Source organism: Urocampus carinirostris, chromosome 5 (assembly GCF_059441175.1).
Source record: "Urocampus carinirostris isolate Australia breed hairy pipefish chromosome 5, RoL_Ucar_1.0, whole genome shotgun sequence".
Taxonomy (NCBI): domain Eukaryota; kingdom Metazoa; phylum Chordata; class Actinopteri; order Syngnathiformes; family Syngnathidae; genus Urocampus; species Urocampus carinirostris.
Genome location: NC_142353.1, coordinates 39,433,596 through 39,459,180, shown reverse-complemented (window position 1 = coordinate 39,459,180; position 25,585 = coordinate 39,433,596). Strand labels below are relative to the sequence as shown.

The 25,585-nt window shown below is 39.9% G+C and overlaps 1 protein-coding gene across 1 annotated transcript; it reads left to right on the top strand.

The window, feature by feature from the left end:
* The first annotated feature begins 1,286 nt into the window (after positions 1 to 1,286).
* Positions 1,287 to 10,577, top strand: lipg (lipase, endothelial). Its single transcript, XM_088336798.1, has 10 exons — positions 1,287 to 1,533; positions 3,173 to 3,351; positions 3,429 to 3,608; positions 5,260 to 5,371; positions 5,441 to 5,659; positions 5,744 to 5,986; positions 7,558 to 7,678; positions 7,768 to 7,995; positions 8,071 to 8,175; positions 9,918 to 10,577. Exons 1-10 carry the CDS (start codon positions 1,464 to 1,466, stop codon positions 9,928 to 9,930), a joined length of 1,470 nt encoding a protein of 489 aa, XP_088192924.1. The 5' UTR covers positions 1,287 to 1,463; the 3' UTR covers positions 9,931 to 10,577.
* The last annotated feature ends 15,008 nt before the right edge of the window (positions 10,578 to 25,585 follow it).

Below are 25,585 nucleotides of genomic sequence, written 5' to 3'. Positions count from 1 at the left end.
TCTTCTTTTTCATCTTTCTCTGGGTTGAGGTTTGCGGCCGGAACAGCTTTGCTAAAATTCCTTGATTTTAATGTTGTTTGTTAATGCATAATCCATTGCAGCCTCCTCTTGCTGAGGTTTTTGAGTTTTTCCTTGCCCTCATGAAGGTTTAGATCAGGGGATGGTGTCATAATAGTCTGCAGTTTGCAATAGTCGGTGGTCTGTGCAGCCCTTTGAGACATCTTGTGATTAAGGGCATCACAAATATACATGACTTGACTTGAGAAAGAAAACCAGCGGGTCGACCATGACGTCACTCTCCCAGCCTCCACTCCTTGAAACTAATGTATTCCGTCCCGAACAGCTTTGAAAAAAGTAAGACGTTCTCCAACAAACTCTTCTTTTTCGTCTTTCTCTGGGTTTGGGGTTTGCGGCCGGAACAGTTTTTCTAAAATTCCTTGATTTTAATATTGTTTGTTAAAGCAACATCCATTGCTACCTGGTCATCCTAGAAGGGGGATTACCTCATGTGCGGTTTCTTCATTTTCCTTACGCTGAAGTTTTTGAGTTTTTCCTTGCCCTCATGTAGGTTTTTGATCAGTATGGTGTAATAATAGTCTGTAGTTTGCAATAGTCTGTGGTCTGTCCAGCCCTATGAGACTCTTTGTGATGAAGGGCATCGCAAACAAACATGACTTGAGAAAAAGAAAACCTGCGGGTCGAGCATGACGTCACTCCTCAGCTTTCCCTCTCCATTCCTTTAACCTAATACGTTCCGTCCTGAACAGCTCTGAAAAAAGTAAGATACAGCTCGATAAAAGCAAAACCTACAGTGGAAAGTAAAGCTTAATGGCTCTTTGAACTCTGTTGGGCATTGTTAACACATTCAACAGAGAAAATATTTCACTTCCAACATCTAAGGGATATCTCAAGCGACGTACTACACTTTTAATAAGGTGAATTGCAATCATCATAAAGGAGAGCAATGGCTTTTTATTTTCGAAGCATGCTCGCTACGCCCTCCTTCCTTTGCGCCCCCAAGCCATGTGTTCATTATACACATTGTTTGACCATGGCAACATACAGATGACCTTCATTCAACACCTTTTAACACCTTTATGTTTGAGTGTTTTTATGGTTTCACACGCCTACTTCTGTACAGTGCACTTGCACGCTACTACTACGTCCACAATGACGTAAACCACGCCCCGAACGTAAACAAATGGGGGCTTGACCAATCAGATGCGCGAAAGATCAGCCCATGATCAGATGACCGAGGCCGGGAGGAAACTATTTAAAACTCTAATGAGCGCCTTGATGCCAGTTCATACATTTTCGGGTGCGAAGGCGCACCGCACACAACGGAACGGAGTGCCAGTATTGACTGATCAAGACGCACCGCAACCGGCTCTACCTGATCTATTACCAAGCCGGGACGACGCTTTCACACAAAGACGCCCTTTTAAACCCAAAACCCATTACAAATGAATCCTACAACCTACCTCCTTTGGATTCTTGTGCTGTGCGCTGCTGCTTTTACGCACGGGCAAAATGGTAAGAAACGCGCGCTTTTGTTCACGCTTTTATTTCTTTACCAGCTTCCGATCAAGGTTTTCAATTTCTCGTGTTGTGTCTTTGTTATATTCCAAGCGAGAGTAGTTCATTAGAGCGAGTGTCGTTGGGCCAAGTGATGAATGAAGGGATTTCTATTGTCATTTTACAAGTGTAATGAAATTGAAGGGCTTCCGTGCGAGTAAAAACAGGATTTGTTTCATTCACAAGCTGGGAAAGCGGCGTTCCCTCTTGGGAGGGACAAGTGCAATGAGTACACGACACGTTTGACACACTAACGAAGGGATAAGAAGTCTTGCTGAATCCATGTTTTACACCTAACTCATTTGACTTCTCTTCCTTTTCTTTAATGGTGCGTCTACAGAAGTGGGTTGTGGAGTTCATTGTTCGTAAAATCAAAGAGTAGTTTGTATGATTTGAATATCCAGAACAGTTCAAAATAGTACACTGTAATTTGCACTCAATTTGAATAAGTGCAATGGTAATTTTTGTGTTTCCACGGCTTTGGCGGGTTGATCTCCACCCTGCACATTCCCGTTGCAGGGCAGATTTTTGGGTGTCAAGAGAAATGTGTAATTACGCAAAAAATATGGCTGCTGCGTGGAAGAAATGAACTCAAAGACTTCTGGTTTTCTTTCATCCACGTTTAAAGCCTTGAAAGCCACAAGCAATGCAGGCCCTTTGTCTGTAGTTTTTCCTTCATGTTTCCATCAATCTTTGTTTTCTTGTTGCAGATATTTTGAGGTATCTTTTTTTAAATTGAAGCATACCGCCAGGAATGACACGGCTACCTGGTTGTACCTGTTGTTAAAATTGGTTTTCAAGCCTTATATTCGCAAGTCAAGTCATGTCTACTTGTATTGCCCTTAATCACAAAGAGTCTCAAAGGGCTGCACAGACCACAGATTAAAGCAAAACCCCGATATTTTTTAACTGGTGCACAAATTTCCTGATTGTTACCATGCAGCCCTCAGAATATTATGGACAAGTATTCTTCCATTTTTATCTCGTGTTCTTTTTTGCCTCACTGGAGTAATGTTCCAGCTGTTGTTTCGAAGGGCTGTGTTAAAAACTCGAATTAAAGGTGAGGTGTGTTGTTTGAGGTGTCCCTGAAAAGTTAAAAGTAGAATATTGTCACAATTAAGTGTGTGTTAACAATGCCCAACTGATTTCAAAGAGCCTTGATCATCTGCTTTCATATTACTTTTAGCAACTTTGTTCCGGGGTACGCAACACATTGGGTAGAAGGAAAATGGGAGAGAGATGATGGGGATGGCTGGAGAGTGACTTTATGCTTGTCATCAGTTTTTTTGTTAGTGTAGCACAGAAATGGTAAAAGTAAGAGAAGACCTGTTCAAAATACAGTCCAAACGCCATTCTAAACCCCAAAAAAGATGAAAAAAAGAAATGTTTAATCCAGTGCGTTCAAAAAATGTGTCATGGCTTTGAGCCAGGAGATGGCGGCAGAGAGTAACAAAGTTTCAAATTCCGTACAGCTCCTTTAAAAAGAAAAAAAGTCTAAGGACACCCATGCTTGTAAAATGTTTTGTAAAATCATAGTTTGGCAATTAATTACATTGGAAAGCATGCATGATCTTATCTTTTTCGAACTTGCTTTTAGGTGGAGATGAGTCATCTAATGAAGGTGTCCCGATTGATGTCAGCGTCAAGTACAACATGAGGAAAAGTCTGGATCTGGACAAGGAGGGCTGCTACCTGAACGCCGGAAACAAGAAATGTTTGCAAGAGTGCGGCTTCAACGCCACAACCAAGACCATCTTCATCATCCACGGCTGGACGGTACATTTGGCCGCCTTATTCTTCTCTTTCTTTTTGTCTGAACGTGAATTCAAGTCTGGGTGTGGTTCCTGGTCCAGATGAGCGGCATGTTCGAGAGCTGGATGCACAAATTGGTGGCCGCCGTCATGAAGCGCGAAAGCGAGGCCAACGTGGTTGTGGTGGACTGGATGTCCATGGCCCAGCAGCTTTACCCAGATGCCGTAAACTACACGAAAGCCGTCGGCCGGGACATAGCCTCCATGCTGGACTGGCTTCAGGTGCGTTGTCCCAAATATGTGGTTCTGAAAATGGCATGGTCTAGATTTATTCAAAGGGAACGACACACATAAAACTTAAACAGTACCATATTTTCTCAAGTATACAAGACTTTATAGGTTAGCTCTTCTTGCTATATATACATTACTATGAAGCATTGGTTGCCAACCTTACTTATTAGCACAAAGGCTACCAGTTTGAAATGCTAAAATAACAGTTTATGTTATTACTATGTTATAATTCTGTTATTACTAGGTTATAATAGTAAGAAGCAAGGTTAGAATAAACAGTCAACCATCAAAACATTGCTTTAAAGACACAGATCATTTAAAATCATCAATAGTCCGTTATAACTCAAATTTCCAAGAAAATCAAAATGACCTGTCACTGATAAGCTTTCTTGAGAACCAGTTTGCAGGCTACCTCTGGTGCCTGTGGACACCACGTTGGGGACGAGTAACTTTTACATAAAAAAAAGAATATGCACCAAAAACTTTTGTATGGTTCCTCCAGACTGAAAAACTCTTCTTTTTGATCAGGAGCTAGCAACCCCATCTACCTTAATAGCAGAAAGCTAGCATGGTCTTCTGCTACGAATAAAAGGAATTATTAGGTACAGTGAATTTGAGAAGTGTCTACTTCTCCCACGTCAACAAAAAGCTTTTTTTTGTGTGTGTGTGAAATAAAAGTGTCATCCTTTTATTTAAACAAAATCCAGGTAACCTGGTCCATAGCAGGAATCGTTAACTTTTTTTAAGAGCTAATTTTTGTCCCAGATTGGCACAAAGCGCTACCAGTTTTATATGCATTTCTAAAATGACTACTTATCACACTATTTATTATGTTGTTACTATGTTATTACCAGGCAGTAATTATTAGAATTTGAGTTAAATATAAGCTAATGTCATCATGACAGTTAGAAATCAAATTTCTTGGTAAGTGACAATGACCCATCACTGGCGAGCTATTTTCAGAACCCTTCCGTAAGCTATTCAGGTGTTCTTGTTGGGGGCTACCTGATGCTTAACCCATAAAAATCAGGATTTTGTGTGGCTGATGTCAGTTTTTGGGGGTTTTGTACACATAATCAACCTTTTTTTTTTGCATTGTGTGACTTGAGCAATTTATAATTCCAAAAATACAGTATTAAGAGTGGCAGTGTGCGGATGTACAAACTACAACCTGGGGGACATTTGCAGTCCAGAGACCATTTGTCCACAGCCCACTGAAAATTAACCCTTTCCAAAGTGATTTTGATTTCTCTTTTAACAAAAACAGGATTATTGTATGCTTGGTATATTAGTTATTCTGTTATTTACAATCAGCAGGTTTAAGATCCATTTGAGAAAATCTATCAAGTAAAGGGTTTTATCAAGTGGGTATCTTTAAATAGGAGCTCACAATGGCTCCATAAAATTTTACCTTGGTGCCATTTCAAAAAAAGGGATCAGACCCCCAAATGCAGAGCCCAAAAACTTTTGGACCGCTTCCATATGCTGTAAAACTGGGATAGAGACGCTTCCGCCGAGACAGATGGCGAAAGCAGCGTTGCCTGGAAGAAGGCCTTGTCCCAGTGAACTCGGCGTGGCTGGCCGACACCCAGCGTTTGTCCGTCTTAGCAGCTGCTGATGTCGTCATTTTTTTTCTCAACAGGATGAGTTGCATTTGCCTCTGGAGAAGGTGCATCTGATTGGTTACAGCTTAGGGGCTCACGTCGCCGGTTACGCAGGAACGCATGTGCGAGGAACCCTCGGGAGAATCACAGGTATGTAGTCTAACAGTGAGCTCTGAAAGCAAAAAGCCACAAAACTAATAGTGCGGTTCGACTACTCAGGTTTGGACCCAGCAGGTCCGATGTTTGAGGGCGTGGAGGACACCAAGCGCCTCTCCCCGGATGATGCGGATTTTGTGGATGTCCTCCACACGTACACGCGGGAAGCTTTAGGAGTGAGCATCGGGATCCAACAACCGATCGGGGACGTGGACATCTACCCCAACGGAGGCGAAGTCCAACCCGGGTGCTCACTAGGCGACGTGCTGACTGTGGCAGGAAGTAAGTCGCCAAACTCAAGAGTCCCCCCCCCCCTTCTCTGTTCGACCCATTTTCACTGACACCATCCTCGAACCCTCATTGCAGACTTCCTGGAGGTGATGAAATGCGAGCACGAGCGTGCGGTGCACCTTTTTGTGGACTCGCTGATGAACCGGGACCACGTGAGCTTCGCCTACCAGTGTACCGACCCGGACCGCTTCAAGAAGGGCATCTGCCTGAGCTGCCGCAAAAACCGCTGCAACAACATCGGTTACGAAGCCCGCAAGATGCGCAAGAGGCGTAACAGCAAAATGTACCTGAAGACACGTGCCGACACTCCCTTTGGAGGTGAGTCACCGGTGAATGACTTTATTGGTTGTGTACAAACGGGAAGCCCGCATTGCTTTGTCTTGTCTTGTAAAAAAAGTGAAAGTACAAATAATTGTATCACTTTTTTTATATATGCAGTATAATCTCGTACCTTTCCTTCGTTGCTTTAACTTTCTTTCGATTAAATTGGTTCTGACTTATTCGAACAGCATCCCTTTTAATTCCACATATTCAGTATTTCAGACTACAAATACCTATATTTTCTTTCATAAAGTGGGTGTCTTTGAAGCAGATGAGCTAAAGCCACTTAAAAATGACGACATCTACACAATTTAACAAACGTATATTTGCGTGTATCATGATGTGGTTCAAGGGCATCGAAAACAAGCTCCATCTTGTTTTACGACGAGAGTAAGCCATTTTTATTCTGCTTGACACTAGCATCGTCTTCTAAATTGAAAACTGTAGTTTTTCTAGGTCTGTGCCACAAAATAACCTTTTTTTTCCCAGAATTTAGCCTTATCGCTATGTAAGCTATAACAAAAATGCGACTTATACTCCGGTGCGACTTGTACCGGGGTGGACCAATGCTCGTTTTCTTGCTACTTGTTTGGTCAACTGTCACTCAAAGTCTGTAAAATACAATATTTGCATCAACTTTCCCGTTTATTAGCTAGCTTTAATTAATAATCTATTAAATTTTGTTCGCTTCTCAATTTTTCTGGCCAGCAATGCGTTGTCTCTTTGTCAACATAATTTTGACTTGTTAGCTTACACTTTTGTAGCTAGCATTAATTAACAGAGTTGTCCTTCCTCTTCATTCCCTAGTGTTGGCAGGTTTTCCTTTGATTTGTTTTTACATCACTGTGTAATATTTAGCGCCTCCTGGTGGTAAAAAACCTTCAATAATTAAACAAGAACATATTGATTTATGAGGAAATGTATATTGGGTATCATATAAATTAAAAAAAATACTTGTAGGTCTAGAAATCTGCATTTATTTTACATAACATAACTTAATAGGGAGCTGATATGATTGTCTGTCCCCACAAACGGAAAAAAACTTGTTAAAGGCTAGGCAAAAAAATGAGAAGAAAACTGTATTCATCCTTGTGCTTTGTAGCACTCATTTTCACTTTAAATGTATTCTCTTTGGGGAACTAAGCTTTGACTTATGCCAGCTCTGCTTCTAATCCTTCCAAAGTCAGGTTCGGTTTTTGCCTGATAAATTTAGCTACTATTGTCAAAAAAACCCTCTTTTCCCAGCAGTGTCTCGATTTTATTTTATTTATTTTTTTTTTTCCTTTTGGTCATATGGTTTTGAATTATTCTGTTATTACCAGGCTAGTTTTGCCACTTTGTCTTTGCTAGCATTTTCCTGTCACAAGTATTACTTCGGCCTTCTCTTTCCTCAAACAGTTAGGATCAAAAAGGATAAGATAACCTTTTGTTTTAGTGAATTTCCACCTACTTCCCGAGAGCGATGGCGCAACTCCTTCTTTATTGCTCCTTGTTATTATTAACTCCAAGTCTCGTGATTGCAAATGAACGGTCAGTTGAATCATTAACTCAATTGTGTTGTGTTAAAGGTTACCATTACCAAATGAAGATGCACGTCTTCAACAGAAAGCAGGCGGACAACGCAGACCCGACCTTCTACATCAAATTGATCGGCGCGCAGAATGACACGGACGACATCTTTGTGGATGTGTAAGTGTAGCGTTTATCGGTTACCCCGGAACGACGATGCTCATTGGCTGACATCGCTTAATGTTTTCTCTACGTTTTCCTCCGTCCAGGCACGACAAGGTCATAGGCCTGAACCTCACCAACACCTTCTTGGTGTTCACCGAGCAAGATATCGGCGACCTGCTGAAGATCCACCTCAGTTGGGAAGCCGACGGCGAGTCCTTGTATTCTGTTTGGAAGAACATCAAAAACAGCATTTGGGCCTGGAATTCCAAATCGTCCACACCCGTGCTGCAAATCCGACGGATCCGAGTTAAAGCCGGAGAAACGCAGAAGAAGTGAGTGCGGATCGTCGAGTGAAGGAAAGGAAGCCGATTTTTGAAGACGTTCGCTGACTGACTGTTGTTTTTCAGGTTTACCTTCTGTGCCCAAGATCAGTCGAAAACTGAAATTTCGCCAGGGGAATCGATGACGTTTGTCAAGTGTCGCGATGGCTGGGAAGTAAAACCAAGAAAAAGGTAAAAAAAAAAAAAAAAAGAAGAGTTCTTCCAATTGTAGTTGATCTTCTCCAGCTCTGTTACTAAAATCATTCACTGATGATTATTCTTTTAAGTTCATCAGCTAATCTAAAATAGATGTTATTTGAATGCCTTTATTGTAAAATGGTACGTTAGCTTCAAATACCAATTCAAAAGGTAATTCTGAACTTTGTCACTGGTTCGACCATTGAACTGTCAGAAAATGGGATAAAAATACCAATCGACATTTTCCCAAAAAAGATACTTTATTCATCCCCATAGGGAAATTCACACACAAGCAGTATCCTTGTGTTGAAAAATAAAACGATAAAATAAAGATATATAGAATACAAAAATACCCAATTTAATGTTTTGCTATCGAGTATTTAAATAGTGCTACGGAAATGCACACTGTAATAAAAATAGGGTAATATGCAAATCTGGGTGCAGGGTTTAATGTGGGCTTTTACTCCCCCGTGTGGAGTTAAAGAGCCTCATGGCATGAGGAAGAAATTATATCAGTCTGTCCGTGGAACAAGACTGTGACAGCAGTCTTTAGCTGAAGCTGCTCCTCTTTTTGGAGATGATGCTGTGTAGTGGATGTAATGAATTGTCCATGTTTGACTGCAGCCATCCGCATCAATTGCATTGAGGCCCTCAAACACTATTGTGAAACAGTACCGTATCTTCTGGACTATAAGGCGCACCTTAAAATAAAACATTTGCCAGAAAATCAAAGGTGCACCATATAGACTGGAAATGCGGTAAATAAAAACCGAAATAGATCACAATTCAATGAAATGCTCTTACATACGCTAACCATTGATGAATGAGTCAAGTAAATTGTGAAACCAGATTTCATACTATTTATGTTCTATGAAATAAAAAGTCTGACTAGATTGGCTGTTTTTGTTTAATGCAACCCTGTCTCTACTGTAGTTTTAGTAACATGCGCTTTATATATAAAATAAATAGCTCACAATACTTTAAGGGTGCGCCTTACAATCAGAAATAGGGTAAATAATTTCTCCAAATTAAAAATATTGAATTTTTTGGGGGGAGAAAATGGGAAAATTTGACTAGTTTGACACATAAAAGTAGGTTCTGACGTCACGCTAAAACAATTGGTGAATATTTGCTTTAAAAGTATTTGCAGTGTCTGAAACTCATGACAAAAAGTTACCCGGCAGACAACTCTGACTACTTTGGAAAATGATATGCAAATGCACGACCTTATAACGCTCGGGAAAGTCCGGAAGCGCAAAGTTATTTGATGCAGGCTTCTGATCGGCTGCGGAGGATGCAAATTGCCAAACGAACCGAAATTTCCAAACTGAACGAAGATTTTAAAATCAGAAAAAGGCAAACGTTTGATTTGAAAACCTTTTTTTTTTTTTCTTGAAAAAGTTGTCGGCCACCCGAGCGGGGACGTTTTTTAAGTTGTATGCCTGACATAAAAGATGCACGCCCCGGGCGTCAGGGGAGACCTTATTTCAGACACTGGTATTTGGAGAATTCCCAATCCAGAAACTCTCTAAATGAATAACCGGTCATATAAATAGCTACCGATTCATTTGATCATCTAGTATCTCTCACTTGCACTGTAATTTTGTTTTTTATTGCTACCGTAGCGTCTATTTTTTAGTCCTTCTAGTATCTTGACTCTTGCTGCTACTTCCTTATCTTCATTGCATAAAACATGTCTGTGTTAACATTTTTTCACTCTTATTTTTCCTTTCCAGGCTGTCCATCTAAAGCTCCTATGTCAACTTGATGTACCAAGACCACGGGGACCCAACATAGCTAAAGCAAGAAGCACTGCCTTCGCTTTACATGAGCACTTTTTTTCAAAAAGGAGGAGGAAGGATCCAACGCACAGTGGGAGGGTTTTTTGGGGAGGGGTCGGACATTTTTAAAGTGCACCTGAACTGTTAGTTCCTGCAACTTGTGAGCAGTCGGGAGACTGAGGTCAAGGAGGTCTTTAAAAGATCGTTCGAGTTACGGAATGTTCCTTTTTAAGTGAGCTAGAATATGTCAGTGGGAATACACTAGACATTGTAGTCTCTGTACTGTATATTTTAAATGTGTCTTTTTTTTTTAATTTATGGAAAAGAAAATTGAAGCACTGCAAGACCAATGTTATTTATCATAGCACATCCCCCAATCGTGTGGAAAGGCTTCATAGATGCAGTAACTGTATGTGTGTTTGTGACCAACAAGTGTGCCTTTTTTGCTGCTGCGTGAGATTACTGATACACTGTACAATTGGAAGAGATCCTGATCTCATTGCACATATTTGTTTTGTGCAGAGTGTTACTGTATGTTGTCTGGGGTGTGTTTGTGTGTATATATTGTAAATAACCTTTTTGGAAATAAAACAAATTCTCCTGTTCTTTCTATTAGTATGCCTCCTGTTGCGCTTTGTTTCTGTTAGAATTTAGGTTACCTAATCTGAAATTCTAGCATTTTGTTTCTGGGGTCACTCAATTTTATGAGGAGAAACATGTTTCAGTTATTGTCCAAATAGATTTAGATGGTTAAAAGATTCATTTTGCTTGAATATTTGCAAAGGGTTGGATTTAATTGTTTTACATATTTGAAATGGTACAAGGATCCTCTTAAACTGCCATACATTTACAAGGAACTTTCCATCACTTTGCTATTTTATATCATTTTTAACATCAGTTTGGTTGAGCAACGGGGTCTGGGAATCCCCTCCTCTGTCTCCATCTCCAAGAGTCAAAAATGTGAATTTGTTCTTGACTCTAGCCAACTCCCACTAGGGGGATATGGCTCCGGTATGCATGTGTGTATATATATACACACACACACAATATATATATATATATATATATAATTAGGCAGCAAGGTGGCGCAGTGGATAGCACGTGTGCAGCACAGTTCTGAGGTCATGAGATCAAACCTCCTGTGTGGAGTTTGCATGTTCTCCCTGTGGTTGTGTGGGTTTCCTCCGGGCACTCCGGTTTCCTCCCACATTCCAAAAACATGCATGTCTGGTTAATTGGCCGTTCCAAATTGTCCCTAGGTGTGAATGAGCAAGTGAATTGTCTGTTCCTGTGTGCCCTGCGATTGACTGGCAACCAGTTCAGGGTGTCCCCTGCCCACTGCCCGATGATTGCTGGAATGGGCTCCAGCAATTTATTTCGAAAGTCTATTATTTTATTTTTTTCGGCGCAGTGGTTAGCGCATGTGCGGCACAGTTCTGAGGTCATGAGATTGAATCTCTTGTGTGGAGTTTGCATGTTCTCCCCGTGCTTGCGTGGATTTCCCACATTCCAAAAACATGCATGTTAGGTTAATTGGCCAGTCTAACCTGTCCCTAGGTGTGAATGGGCGAGTGAATTGTCTGTCCCTGTGTGCCCTGCGACTGGCTGGCAACCAGTTCAGGGTGTCCCCTGCCCACTGCCCGAAGAAAGATGGGATGGGCTCAAACACCCCCGCGACCCTACTGAGGATAAGCGGTGCAGATAATGGATGGATGGATGAACATATATATATATATATATATATATATACGTTGCATATTCCAGATATAAATGGACTGTGTATTTAGACTCGATAAGAAACATTTTCATAAATACGCAAAAACACAACTTATCCTATAGATCATGCATTTCTAAATAAAAAGACTCCTTAGTCAAGAAATTAACATTTATTTTACATGGCATGAGCATCACCAAAAGAAAGCTGACTATCTTGCTGCTTCGGCTACCCAAAAACTTCATAAAAATGAGTAAAATGATGCATTTCGGTGACTTAGTCCCTAGTTTGTACTCTTCCTTGTGCTTTTTAGCATCACTTTTAATTGCTCAACGCCACAGAGTAACATATAGTGGTCAAATAATTCATACGGTGCCTTTAAACAATAGATTTGACAAAAAATGACCAAGCAAGATATATACAGTATTCAGACATTAGGTGATTACAATCATTACAAAAACCAGGTCTATCCTAGAAGCTGATTTTGCAAATGTTCAGAAGAAACATAGGTTGCCTACAGTCAAATTGCAAAAACACAAAACGTGCCACTGAGGGCTATTGACGTAAAACCTCCATGTTCTTTTTTTTAACAGTTAATCAGTGAAGGTGTTCACATCTACAGAATTCATTACGCATGATTATGGAATCTACAAGAGGAGTTTGAGTATCACATTAAAAATCGAGAAGAACAGTAGAACATTGATGCAAAACTATGGAACCCAAACTTGAAACCCTCCCGAAATGCGTTAATAAATGTATTGAATGAAACAAGTCAAGTCATGTTTATCATATGAACAGTGCTGAGGTTTTGAGCTTTTCCTTGCCCGCATGTTGGTTTTAGATCAGGGGATGGTGTCATTGTAATCCTGTGCAGTCCTTTGACACATCTTGTGATGAAGGGCGTCCAAATAAATGTGCCTTGACTTGAATTTGTGAAGCCCATCACCAAATGTATCAAAGGGCTTCACATACAATGATTTTCCATTAGGAAATAAATAAAAAAAACAGGTTAACTTTTATCGCAACAATGAAACATTGTAACGATAAATCAATATGATCTTCTGAAAATGTACGTTCCAACTGGAGCACTGCAAGTTTGCTCTTGTGTTGACCAAGATCGAAATACAGCACATAGTGTACGCATGCATTTAGATGAACTTGTCAAACTTTGCATGGTAATTAACAACATTCCTACATGCTTCAGTTGTAACGCACGAAAATATATATTTTTAATGCTATCCTTTGACCTGTCTATTATGAGTGAAATACTGAGAACTTGAATGACGCAATGTTTTTGACATTACGCAACACGATGTGTGTTACCAGGTGGCAATTTCTGCCTCTATTTATCTTGTGCAAATAGTGTACTTTAGGTCACCTGAAACAGCTTATTTTTGTATGTCATAGGCTCCTTGTCCTGGTCAGATTTGTTTTAAATGTTAAATGAAGGATTATCATACATTAATTAGGGATACCCGATTTATTCCTGCAGTCTAATTTCAACCAGGAATGTTTTGGCTACTGTTGCAGTTTACCAGCACTTAAGTTGGTCTTAGCAACTTTTTTTTATATTGCCACAAAAATACATATATTTCTGTCTGCTTTAGTAGACTTCTTATGAACAGTAATCCAATGGATTGTTAAATAATTTAACCTTTCATCGTGACGATAAAGGTATCCTTTCCTATCCTATCCTATCCTATCCTATCCTATCCTATCCTATCCTATCCCATAACATTATTTGCTATCCCCTTGTGGAGGCCTACTGTCCTTGTATTTTAAAGGGAAATAATATATGGAAATAAATAATGATAATGCATTCTCCTGGAAACTTTGATAGGATTTCCAACTTGTTGGGGAGAAATCTCGATTTTTTTCAGCAAAACTCCGACATACTCTGAACTAGGGGTAGGTGGACTACAGGCTTTAAATCCAGCTCAGCAAATATTAAAGATTTAATGATGAAATGTATATAATGGTCAAGAAAAAGTTAATTTTGTGCCACTCTTGACCCCAGTGTCCCCAATATTCAAATTGGCAGCTACATTTTTCTGTACATGCTATTTTTTCAGGTATTGCATATTTAGTTTTTCCAATGAATATTATAAAGTTGGATGATTAAGAATAGGACAACTTTTAACTTTGCTTTAAATATGAGTGTTTTAGAACAATTTGATAAAGTCATCTATTTAAAAATAAATAAAAAAACGTATTTTTGCCATTGTAGAAAATAATTATTTCCATGTTTTTGTCATTTATTTTTTGCATGAATTAAATGTTTTTTTTTTGTGTTTTTTTTTTTTTTTTTTTTTCAAAAAAGGCCAAAAATGAAATGCATCTTTTATAAAAAGCAGCGATGACATACAAATAATTGGATACTCACACATGATCTTTTTTTCCTCATGTATTGCTGAGGTACCAGAATGTCTGGCTGATTAAAATATTATTTTTTTATTTTACTCATAGTTAAATTAAGAGGAGGTTATCTGTATTTATTTATAGTTACTGTGGTTTATAAGTCCTTGAAGAATGACCACACACATAACAATTAAGCTAGCGTGATCATTGTTGCATTCGATTCAATGCAGTTAGATTGAGAACTGATATCAAAGTCATGTAATTGGTTGGTAAAATAGTTCAACATAACCACTGTATAACATACTCTCATCGTAATACACTGGAGCCTCCACAGACTCCGCCACAACGCAGCAAGTGACATAATTCGGCTCTAGGAATATAATGGACTGTACTATTTCAAGGCAGTGGAGTATTTCGGACGCTGCGTTGTTCACAATTTTGTTTTACTTTTTTTTAATGGAGCGTTTTTTTAAATCATATTCAAGCCCATTTATTAAGGAAGAGAGATTTTTAGAAGCGCTATAATTTTGGGGTTGAATTTGTTTTTTTTTCTAATCTTTGTTTTTTTTTTCTCTGGCTTGGCCCGTTCGCCAACTTTTCTAAACTCATGGAGCCCACAAATAATAAGGTTTACCCACCTTTATTCTTTACACCAGGTGTCGAGAACCTTTTTGCCCCTAATAGCAAAATATTTAGATTTTTCGGGAGGAGAGAGAGAGAGCCATACCATATATTTTAAGCCCTCTCTTTAGGAAAAGTCAAAATTATCAGCGTAGTTTATTTCATTGTGTGACGTAAAATGATCTAATAAAATTTATGAAATTATAATAATGCCAGAGCCTGTGTCCCAGATCAACAAATATACCACTTTAAACTTGTCTCTTTCATTGAGGCTCTTTCTGATCTTCATTTTTCTCATAAATAATGGTTTTAAAACAAGGTGCAAACAGAGTTCTGTTGTAACAGTGTCATAAAGAAACTGCAAACCAAAAGTTTCTGGATGTATTTCCCTTCAACGCATTGGGCACGTGTGAGAGAAGTGAGTGTGCAGAGAACTGGGCATTACAACTCATCGAATTAAATCCGCCCACTCCTACAGGTTACCCAATTGAATTGCTCTGTGTGCTTGACTGGAATTTATTTTGTTCTGTGGGGTTTTATCATAAATTGTCCCAACAGTGAACATACATTACTTAATTGGCTTCCAAATGAAGGATTCCTTAGCAACGTACAGCCAAAACGGGGGAGGTTTTCGTGAACCGTGACTGTAAACTGTGGCCTTTATATCGTGGACCGAACATCATGAATTCAAAACACTGCTTCGGCTATGCACGCACCAAACTCAAATTAAAAGCTACAGTGGAAATTTACACTAGCAGCATTTTATCTGAGTTGTATCTGGCCATAGGTTCCCGGCGCCAGCTATACACCAACTCCACGTTGCTATTCTGTGTGTCCAGAGTTTAGGGAAACCCTGCACACAGAAGACAATTTATTGAGGCTACCTATACACTCACTGCAGCCTGTGACCCATTTTCACCAAGTGGGCCAAGCAACCTCAAACCGTGTAAGCAAGGACACGGAGCCTTGATGTTGCGCTTCGTTGCATTGGTGATTTCATAGTCTGTCTGCCTCTCACATGCCACCGCACCGCAGACTTTCTAGTTACAGCCTTTGAAATGGAAGTTTCATATGTGTCATGGTTCTTTGGACAGATGTACACACACGTGCGCTAATTCTAACCAATTTGGATCTTGTCTAAATACAATGAGGCAGGTACTGGGATGATTTTCTGAAGACTGTGTCATTGTGTTACATACAAGGTTCATTCATTCCTTCATTCATTCATTGCTTCATTCCTTCATTGATTGAATCATTCTTTAATTCATCCATTCATTCATAATGTGACAGTCATCGACTTACCAAGATTATTTTGCCTTCCCATTAAAGGCATTGGTCTTCATTAATCAGTTTTTTAATTACCGTATTTTCCAAACTATAAGTCGCAGTTTTTTTCATATTCTGGCTGGGGATTCAATTTATACTGATTGTGTGATTTATGTGTGAAATTCTTAACACACGATTATATCATTTTACATGTTATTTTCACACTAAACCTCCAGTAAGTGCTCTAGCCCGGTGTTGATAATGTCATCATCGCTGGTAATTTATAAAACCAACTGAGAAAGGGCTGGAAAAATACGCAACGGAAAGTAAATCGTATTCTACAGATTACAGAGTTCAAATAGTGAAATACAGACGCTCCCCAACTTACGACCATTCGACTTACGTGTGTGTAGGACGTCCAATATAGTTTTTATTCTATACCAGAGGGCATCCGGTAGCCCCCCGAAGACAAGCCCACTGACAGGTTCTGAATATAACTCACCTGTTATTTGTGGGGGGAGCAGGAACTGGAGGCAGGGGTTCTTTGTATTTAATAAAAAAATCAGGATAAGAGTAGCAACAAAGAAGGGGTAACCAGGTAATTAACAAAATGTTCAAACAAGAAACCAGAAACAAAAACCAAAATTGACAAAGTGCCAACCAGAAACACTGAAACGGGAAATGGAATAACGCAGGGAACAAAGAAGCCAGAAACAAAGAAACTATGGTAACCTGACATGAAGGCGGGTATGAAAAACACAATAAAAACTATGATGGCGATGGCAGACAAAATGAAAAATAGCAGCGACCTGAACAAACATGTGGGAATCAAAATGTCCACCCAGTTCAAAACTGGGTTGGGGCCCTCCGGTCGTAAGAGTTGTGTCAGATCCTAACATCACCAGTGGATAGATGATTGTGATATTCTAGTAAATTTAATTTCAAATTCATATGATGTTTTAGTGATCCCAAGAGCAAAGAAGAGAACCACAGGTTCGAGAGCGTTCTCCATTCGGGCCCAGGTGCTGTGGAATGCTCTTACCCCTGAGATTCTATCTGCAACCTCAGTGGAAATACTTAAATCCAAGCTCAAAACACACTTCTATTCTATAGCATATGAATAACCTAGATTTTATGTTGACAATAGCTGTGTATCTGTGTATTATTTGCCCTCATGTAGGTTTTAGATCAGGTGATGGTGTAATAATAGTCTGTGGTTTGCAATAATCTGAGGCTCTTTTTGGTTAAGGGCTATACAAATAAACCTGACTTGACTTGACTTTAGTGGATGACTTAACTTCACAACAAAACCTTGCTAGAATAGGAACAATATAGTAATAACTAAAGTTCTCATTTAAGAAATGTGTATCAATATGGTAGCTCTTTGCGCCAATGAGTAAAAAAGCTAGGTTACTCCTGATTTATACTATACATGTTTTTATGTCATTTTCCATGACGTTCAACTTTATTACCACGCAGCTGTGTATCCTACTTTTCTGCTGAAGCTCCATTGACCACATGTTCTAGTCTATATCCTGTCCAGACCTTGCAGATGGCAATAACTGTGTAATCAATTTGGTTTGTGGGTTTTTGGGACACCGGCAAACATACATGAATATGTCGGCTTGGACCTGAGCAAAAGTCTTTCAGCCCAATGACACGTTAGCTTGATGCCAACAGGTTCAATCACCTCATCAAGAGGCAAACATAGAGGCTCGCCCTAAGTTCCTGCCCGATTTTGTCTATTGTCAACACACAGCCTGACACCAGGGAGCACAGTACTGATATCGAGATGCAGTTGGCTTGATAATTCTCCTTCTCAGCTGGGAGGAAGCGGTGCATCAATACTGTTGCCACAAATCCCCCCAAGCGGAAAAGCAGATGATCTGGCAAAATGTTGTACCCAGTATCACAAATCCGGCAGTTCTTTGGCGTCCTCGGAAATGAGATAATGTAGTTTTAGGGACAAAACTTACTGAATATAAAGATACACCTGCACAATCTATTCGAATGCCTTGGAAGTGATAGGATGTATCCAAACACGTCTTCTCAAAGATAGAGGGAATAGGTCATTGAGCAAATCATCTTATGTCGGCGAATCTCCTCGAATCGTATCGTCATTTGAGTCAAAGTATGTGCTGTACTTATGAAAATCCTCCACGACTGAAACAAAAAGTCACAAAATGTTTGTACCAATGTCCTGAAATATTTATGATTTCATCACAGTTTGTCATGTGGTCCAATTCGAGAGCAGTTTCAATAACTAAGTGATAAAAAACGTTCTTATCTACTTGTGCGAAAACATAAATCATAATAATGGCGTTGCCCAACTTGGCGTTGCCAGGCATTGTACTTGAGTAAGGTTGTTGGGGCTGTGGTTTGTAGTAAAAGCATCAGGGAGCCACTAGGGAGTGCCAAAGAGCAGTATGACCGCTTGCCGCTTGCACACGAAAGTAGATGTTAATCGATTTTGTCGGTGTTTATCAAGGGTGCCTTCAAACAAAACTTAGCTAAAAACACTTCCAGGGGCTTGAAGTACTACTGTGTAAATTATCACGAAAATCAGTTCAGCCGTTCCAGAGCCTGTAAATCACATACACACACACATTCAGATTAATAAAGTAGTTTAGATTACAGATTTAGATCAGATGAATCCAGTGGCAAAATGTCTTGTTTTTATTCATCGCAGATCGGCGGCCATTTTCTAGTTGTTTTTGAAAAAAAAACCTTCAAAGTAAAAGGACTTACGTAACAACCAATTGCGGCACAGCTGTTTTCTGAATTCAGTCATGTGAAGTCCCAGGGCTATTTAGACCGGTGAGGACACTTTGTTGCAAATATTTTTTTTTCGACTTAACTTCCCAAAAGGTAGGAACATTTGGCAGCCCTGTCACCACTTACAAGCAAAACCAGAGGCAAAAGAAAAGGTTATGCACTTCCTGTGTGCATTTCAAAATGGCCAAGGACTCCCAATAAATTGCTTCACCCGATTACTGTGAATCTCATTAAATATATTTCATTTATCTATGTCATTTTTTTACAGCTTTTAATTACTTTAATGCAGGCACGTCCAAAGTCCGGCCCGGGGGCCAATTACGGCCCATGATGAAAATTTTACTGGCCCGCTGTGCCTCTGTCATAAAATATATAATATGTGGCCCGCCTGGAATAATGACCACAGTTAAAAATAAAAATATTTTACCAGATTCTGGCAGTAGCACTTTGGCCACCTTTCCTTTGGCTTTCTCTGAGGATTATATCCAACCCCATTTCCCACATGGTAACTGTAAATAAAAAAAAGGAAAGTTGATTGTAAGGGCTGTCGCTTCCAGGATAAGTGAAAATTTGAATATTTTTTTTACCAAATCCAAAACAGTAGTGTCTGCCTAGTTTGTCAATGGACTGAAGCTGTTTTCAAGCAATATAATATTAAAAGGCACTCCCAGGCGAAACATACAAAAATTTAACTGGAAACGAATGCTGTGAAAAGGTAAAGCAACTGGAAGCTGTTTTAACTGTTTTCACGAGACCTTGCAAGTCAAATGAAAATGCTACAAAGGCGAGCTAAGAAGTTGCAACGCTGATCGTCAAGCACTACAAACCTTTCACGGGGTGGATTTGTTATAGATTGGTCAGGGAATTCCAGGCTGAATAGTCGGCTCTCATACATTTTCAGCTTACCAAATCCGCCCGCTGTCTGAAAAGTTTGGACACTCCTGCTTTAATGCCTTGTTTTGAGTTATGGGGGGGTTTTAACATAACTTATATATAAATTAGAAGACTAAAATCCTCAATACTGTAAATACAAAGCTAGTTATCTGTTGTATGAATAACTCATGATAGGTTTTTGATCTCACGAACACGCGAAAGGTCTCCGGTTCGAGACCGGGTGGAAACATATTACGGCCTAGAGAGGAATGGGCGCCACCAGGCTTTACCTACCCAAGACACACAGCTGTAAATGGTGCCCCTACGACCCTAGCGGTTAAGGATCCAACCAACCCACCAGAATTAATGAATGGTCTTTATTGTCATTGATGGGGATATACCAGTAAATACAGGCCAGAACATCTAGACCGGCCAACAGTCTAAATCCACAGGCTGTAAGGCTATTGAACTCTGCCCTCTCTCTGCCAATTTCCCTCCCAATCCCACACACTTAGGACATCAATCACACCGGCCAACCAAAAATTACTGAACTCGTAACGTTACTGCAGGATAGAATCATTACTCACCACTTTTTCCACCATACTTCCCAAGTGAACAATAGTGACAGTAGTACACAATAGCGGTTTAGCACTGACTTATTGAATTATGCTTTGATTTAGTTTTTATGGTACCGTATCTGAACTTTTTATGTTCATATTGGGTTGCTTATAGGTATTGGGTTTTCTGAATATTTATTCTTTTTGTATTCTTTTTTAACTATATATGAATTAATGGATGCTCCAAACGAAGTTTTGTTGCTCTTTGACGAGGACAGTAAATATTCCGAATCTGATATCAAGGTTGTAAAACAGTGTATGCAACGAGATTTGACCTGTAATAAAGATTTTAAAGAGAAAATTAAGATTGATAAGTCAAGTCATGTTTATTTGTATAGCCCTTAATCACAAGGCGTCTCAAAGGGTGACACAGACCACAGATTATTGCAAACTATTATGACACCATCCCCTGATCTGAAACCGACATGAGGTCAAGGAAAAACTCAAAACCGTTAACATGAGGAAAATGAAGAATCAGTTCCTGGTGACTATGGGAATTATTGGCCAAGCAGATGTCCAGAAGAGAAAGCAAAATAAAAAAGAAAACTGTAATGGGCGGCAGTAGCTCAGGAGGTAGAGCGCTCGTCTTGGGATCAAGGGATCCCAGTTCGAATCCCGGCTCGTCTGTGTTACATGTCGAAGTGTCCTTGGGTAAGACACTGAACCCCTAACACCCCCAATAAGCTAAGTTAGTGCCTTACATGGCTGCAAGGCCGCTATTGGGAAATGTGGAGCACATTGTAAAGCGCTTTGGGAAGTCATTGACTTGAAAAGCGTTATATACATTTCATAATAAATAGAAAATTAGCTGAAAAACTGTGACCTGCTGCATCTATGCGCCCTGCCATCTCATGATAAATAGGCAGAAATATTTACCAAGTAGTACTTAGAGACTGGCCTTAGTTATAATGATAGTGCCATGAAAGAATAGTGCATTGTAACTTTAGTGCCATGAAAAGGAGAGCAATAACATTTCGATAACCAGTTCTAATTTGGAACCAATGACGCTGTTAACCGATTCCTTGGAATTGGTGGTAAAACTCCATTTCGGTTCACCTATCGATCAAGGTGCTAACGTAGCAAACAAACGCACCCCAATGCAGGGTCAGGTGACATCGTTCTACGTGCTATTTGTTTTTGCTGCTCGACCAATCATACCAGGTGCAGAGATGTCGCCGGCTCGCAGTAGACGGTCAAGGGTGTGGCTGTAATTCACTCCAAAGGACGATACAGGAATATACCATTCTTACAAAAAAGCTATCTCAGCGAAAAGGGGTAACAGTACCAACATGCTCAAACACCTGACTGGAGAACAGTGTATTAAACTCAAAGAAGGCACCGTCTTTGAGGCGCTTCGAAGACAGCAGAACAGTCTAACCACAGCAGGTAATCAACCACAGCTAGCCTGCTAAAGGTTAGCTAGCTATGTTAGCCAAGTTTAGAGTTGTGACATGAGGTTAATTTAGCGTGACTGTGTGTATCCAGCTGTCACTTCTGAATTCATTTTTTATCAATGTAATTTAGATGACATGATTGGCAGTGGGCAGCACGGCGGCGCAGTGGTTAGCGCGTGTGCGGCACAGTTCTAAGGTCTTGGGAACCCCCTGTGTGGGTTCAAATCCAGCTACCGGACTTACTGTGCGGTGTTTGTATGTTCTCCCCGTGCTTGCGTGGGTTTCCTCCGGGCACTCCGGTTTCCTCCCACATTCCAAAGACATGCATTTCAGGTGGATTGGCCGGTCCAAATTGTCCCTAGGTGTGAATGAACGAGCGAGTTGTCTGTCCCCCGTGTGCCCTGTGATTGGCTGGCAACCAGTTCAGGATGTCCCCTGCCCACTGCCCGATGATTGCTGGGATGGGCTCCAGCACACCCGCGACCCTACTGAGGATAAGCGGTGCGGCTAATGAGATGAGATGAGATGAGATGAGATGAGATGATTGGCAGTCAGAAACCGGCTGCAGGTACAGCAGAGGCCCCTTGTCCAACAGTTGCCCAGCCCTCATCTTCAGTAAGGCAGGGAGAAGCATGCCAGAGGCAAAAGTTCAGGAGATCAAGTACTATGTAGTCACAAAGAACTTATTTTTCCGCAGTGAAAATCTTTAAGAGAATCGATAAGGAATTGGATCGATTAGCAGGGATCCATGAGGAATCTAAATCACTAAAACCTTATCAATACACAGCCCTAGTGCTGGCCCTGGGGAAGAAACTGTCTTTGAGCCTGTCTGACCTTGTTTTAAGTAACCTGTGACGCCTAACAGAGGGCAACAGGTCAAAGAGGTTATAATGTTAAAAGCTCTACCGCCGGCAGACTGGGCAAAAAAGCCAATGATCTTCCGAGCTTTGTTTATTATTCTTTGTATGTTATATTAAATTCTTTCAAAAAACGTCTGTGTTGACTTTTAGTACAGCAGCTGCGCACCCGAGACAGACACAGTTGGCCAAGCATCTCACGAGCTAGACACGTTTGAGACTCATGATGCCAAATGTGATGCACACATTGATGGAAGTCTTCCATGTCGGTTAAGGGCCACCCGGAGCTGCCTCCCTAAATAGTCGGTATCGTGACAACAGTCACTGTGGAAACTCAAGCCTGTCGCGATAACCTTGCGGCACCCACCTGCGTTTGCAAATCTGGTATGCCGAAGGCTTCGGTTCTGGCCGGTGTTCAAAGCGCTCAGGTCACATGAAACGTCTGGCTTTCTAAGAAAAAGGTCCAGTGGATTTTCTAGGAAACTTGAGGTGAGAAAGAAAACTGGACTCTCACAAAATAAATACAGCTTCACACTGAGCTCTGAGGTCACATTCTGAAGACGTCAGGTTACAAGACATTGTTTTCATTTGCAGTACTGAGACATGAACGGATTGACCCGATACTGATAATGATATCTTGAGGGCAGGCGACAATATAGTGATAATAATATCTATTGAGTTCATTGCAGTTTTTTTCAGGGCCAGCAGTTACGGTGACTTCTTGATTTACAAAACTTTGAAAATTGATCAGGAATCCATGCTTTTCTATAAAAGAATGTTTATACGTGTCCATTTCTTCTGTACTTATATTGATCACAAATAATATGGCAAAAATCGATGTTACCACAAGGGGGTTATTGCATACACCTGTGCCGATTTGGGTGTGAACAGAGTTGACCACGCTTTGGTTGAGTTGAAGCGGTGCTTCAGGTAACCCAAGGCATACAAGAAGACACTTCAAACGGAACTTAAAATTTTAGAATATATCTAAAAACTAGCATCGAAGAAAATACATGAAATGTTTTACCTTCTACCGTAGTGAACACGAAGAATAGATAACATAGGAGGCTATTGTGTTTTTTTAAACCATTACACCTCGCTGTTATTTTGACTATTATGCCATCGGCCTCCATCCCTATCAGTGTGGATTAGCCTAGCCCAGGTCTCTTTCCTCACATGGTTAGTCTGTGCATTGCTGTAATCATGTTTTGATTCCATTACTGTTTATTTTGTTTTCTTTGTGTCTTTATCATTGAGTGTGTCTGTGTATTAGGTGTTTCGGGTAGTGGGTTGGGGAGAAAGGAAGTTATTTTATTGTCTTATTGTATTTATTGTTTTTATATAGTGCTTTGAATAGCCTTTTAATTGCTTGAACAGTGCTTTACAAATACGTTTGATTTGATATGAAACATGCCTTTTCTGGAGCCACATATCTATATCTTAAAAATAGCATAGAAAGTGAATACATGGGATTTTTTTACTTTCTTCCTGAGTTATAGGTTTATTCTGTTTTTATTATCAGAAACCTGGAAAATAGATTACATAGGAGGCTACTGTGTTATTTAAACAATCATACCTCACTGTTGTTTGTTATTTTTACTATTATGCTACAGTGTTGATTTTACAGATAAGTGATGGGTCCCGGGGACTCGCATGCTCAAAAATCTATCAAAAATTTAGTGTTATCAAGGTTGAAATTGTAAATCGGCGACAAATATATAATATAAGTCTATATATTAATTCAGTTTTAATCAAAGTTTAGTAATACAAATCAGTTATCACTTCAAGAGTTTTCAGTTCAGAACAATATTGTACATTATACAAAATAATATTGCTGAAATATTTATATTATTCTATATTTTCGAATCGTTCGCTTCAACACACGTATTTTCCTTGCCTGCGCGATCTTCCGAAGAATTTCTCCGCCGTTTTTTTCGTGCCGGAATTATTGCCGTTGTTATCTCTTTCTGCATTATGTTTCGACTTATTACTGACACTGAAGAAATGATCAATTTTGTGTTGATTTTCTCCTAATACTAACTGTTTTTTCGGAGGCATTCTTAACCTTCACTCGACGACAACCACCACCACAATGACGTGATCTCCAAGTAACGAGATCTCGTTTGCCGAGATCGGCGTGCAAATAAAAACTCGAACTGCGAGACCAAAACAACATCTGCCTGACAAAAAGTTTGGAGTGCGGTGAATCTTTGTTGAAAAAAAAAGTAATCGGGTAATAATGACAATTTTTTGTCCAAAAAGTTGCGTCCCGGGGACGCACGTTGATTTGACACTATGCGTCCCCAGCAAAAATGATGCGTCTAGGGAGCAGGGACGCAGGAACACTTATGCTTTCTGCTGCCATCCCTATCAGTGTGGATAAGCCCCGTTCAGGTGTCTTTCCTCACCTGGTTAGTGTGTACATTGGTATAATCATATTTAATATTCAATACTATTTATTTTGTTTTCATTGTATTTTGATCATTAAGTGTGTCTGTTTTTTAGGTGTTTTGGGTATTAGGGTAGGGATAAACTGAGGGATTTTATTGTTTTATTGTACTAATTGTTTTTACATAGTACTTTGAGTGGAAAATTATTCCCTGAAAATTGTCCCTTCTTAATTATGTCCAGCATATTCAACAGGTAAAACTATGCCACTGAGACAATTTGTGAATTTCCCTGCGGGGATGAATAAAGTATCTATCTATCTATCTATCTATCTATCTATCTATCTATCTATCTATCTATCTATCTATCTATCTATCTATCTATCTATCTATCTATCTATCTATCTATCTATCTATCTATCTATCTATCTATCTATCTATCTATCTATCTATCTATCTATCTATCTATCTATCTATCTATCTATCTATCTATCTATCTATCTATCTATCTATCTATCTATCTATCTATCTATCTATCTATCTATCTATCTATCTATCAATTTTCACTCATAATGCTTACTGGAAACATCGTCCTTGACACCTCATCTTGCTATTCAACGTAACGTCCTCGTTCCCCTTGACGCTGTCCTGTCCTGCAGGAACTTGATGACGCCAAGAGAGCACAGAATCGTCCGCATGTGACTATTATTATGAAGCAACAATCGACAGGCCGGTAAACGTCCAATGTGGGGGCGCGTGCC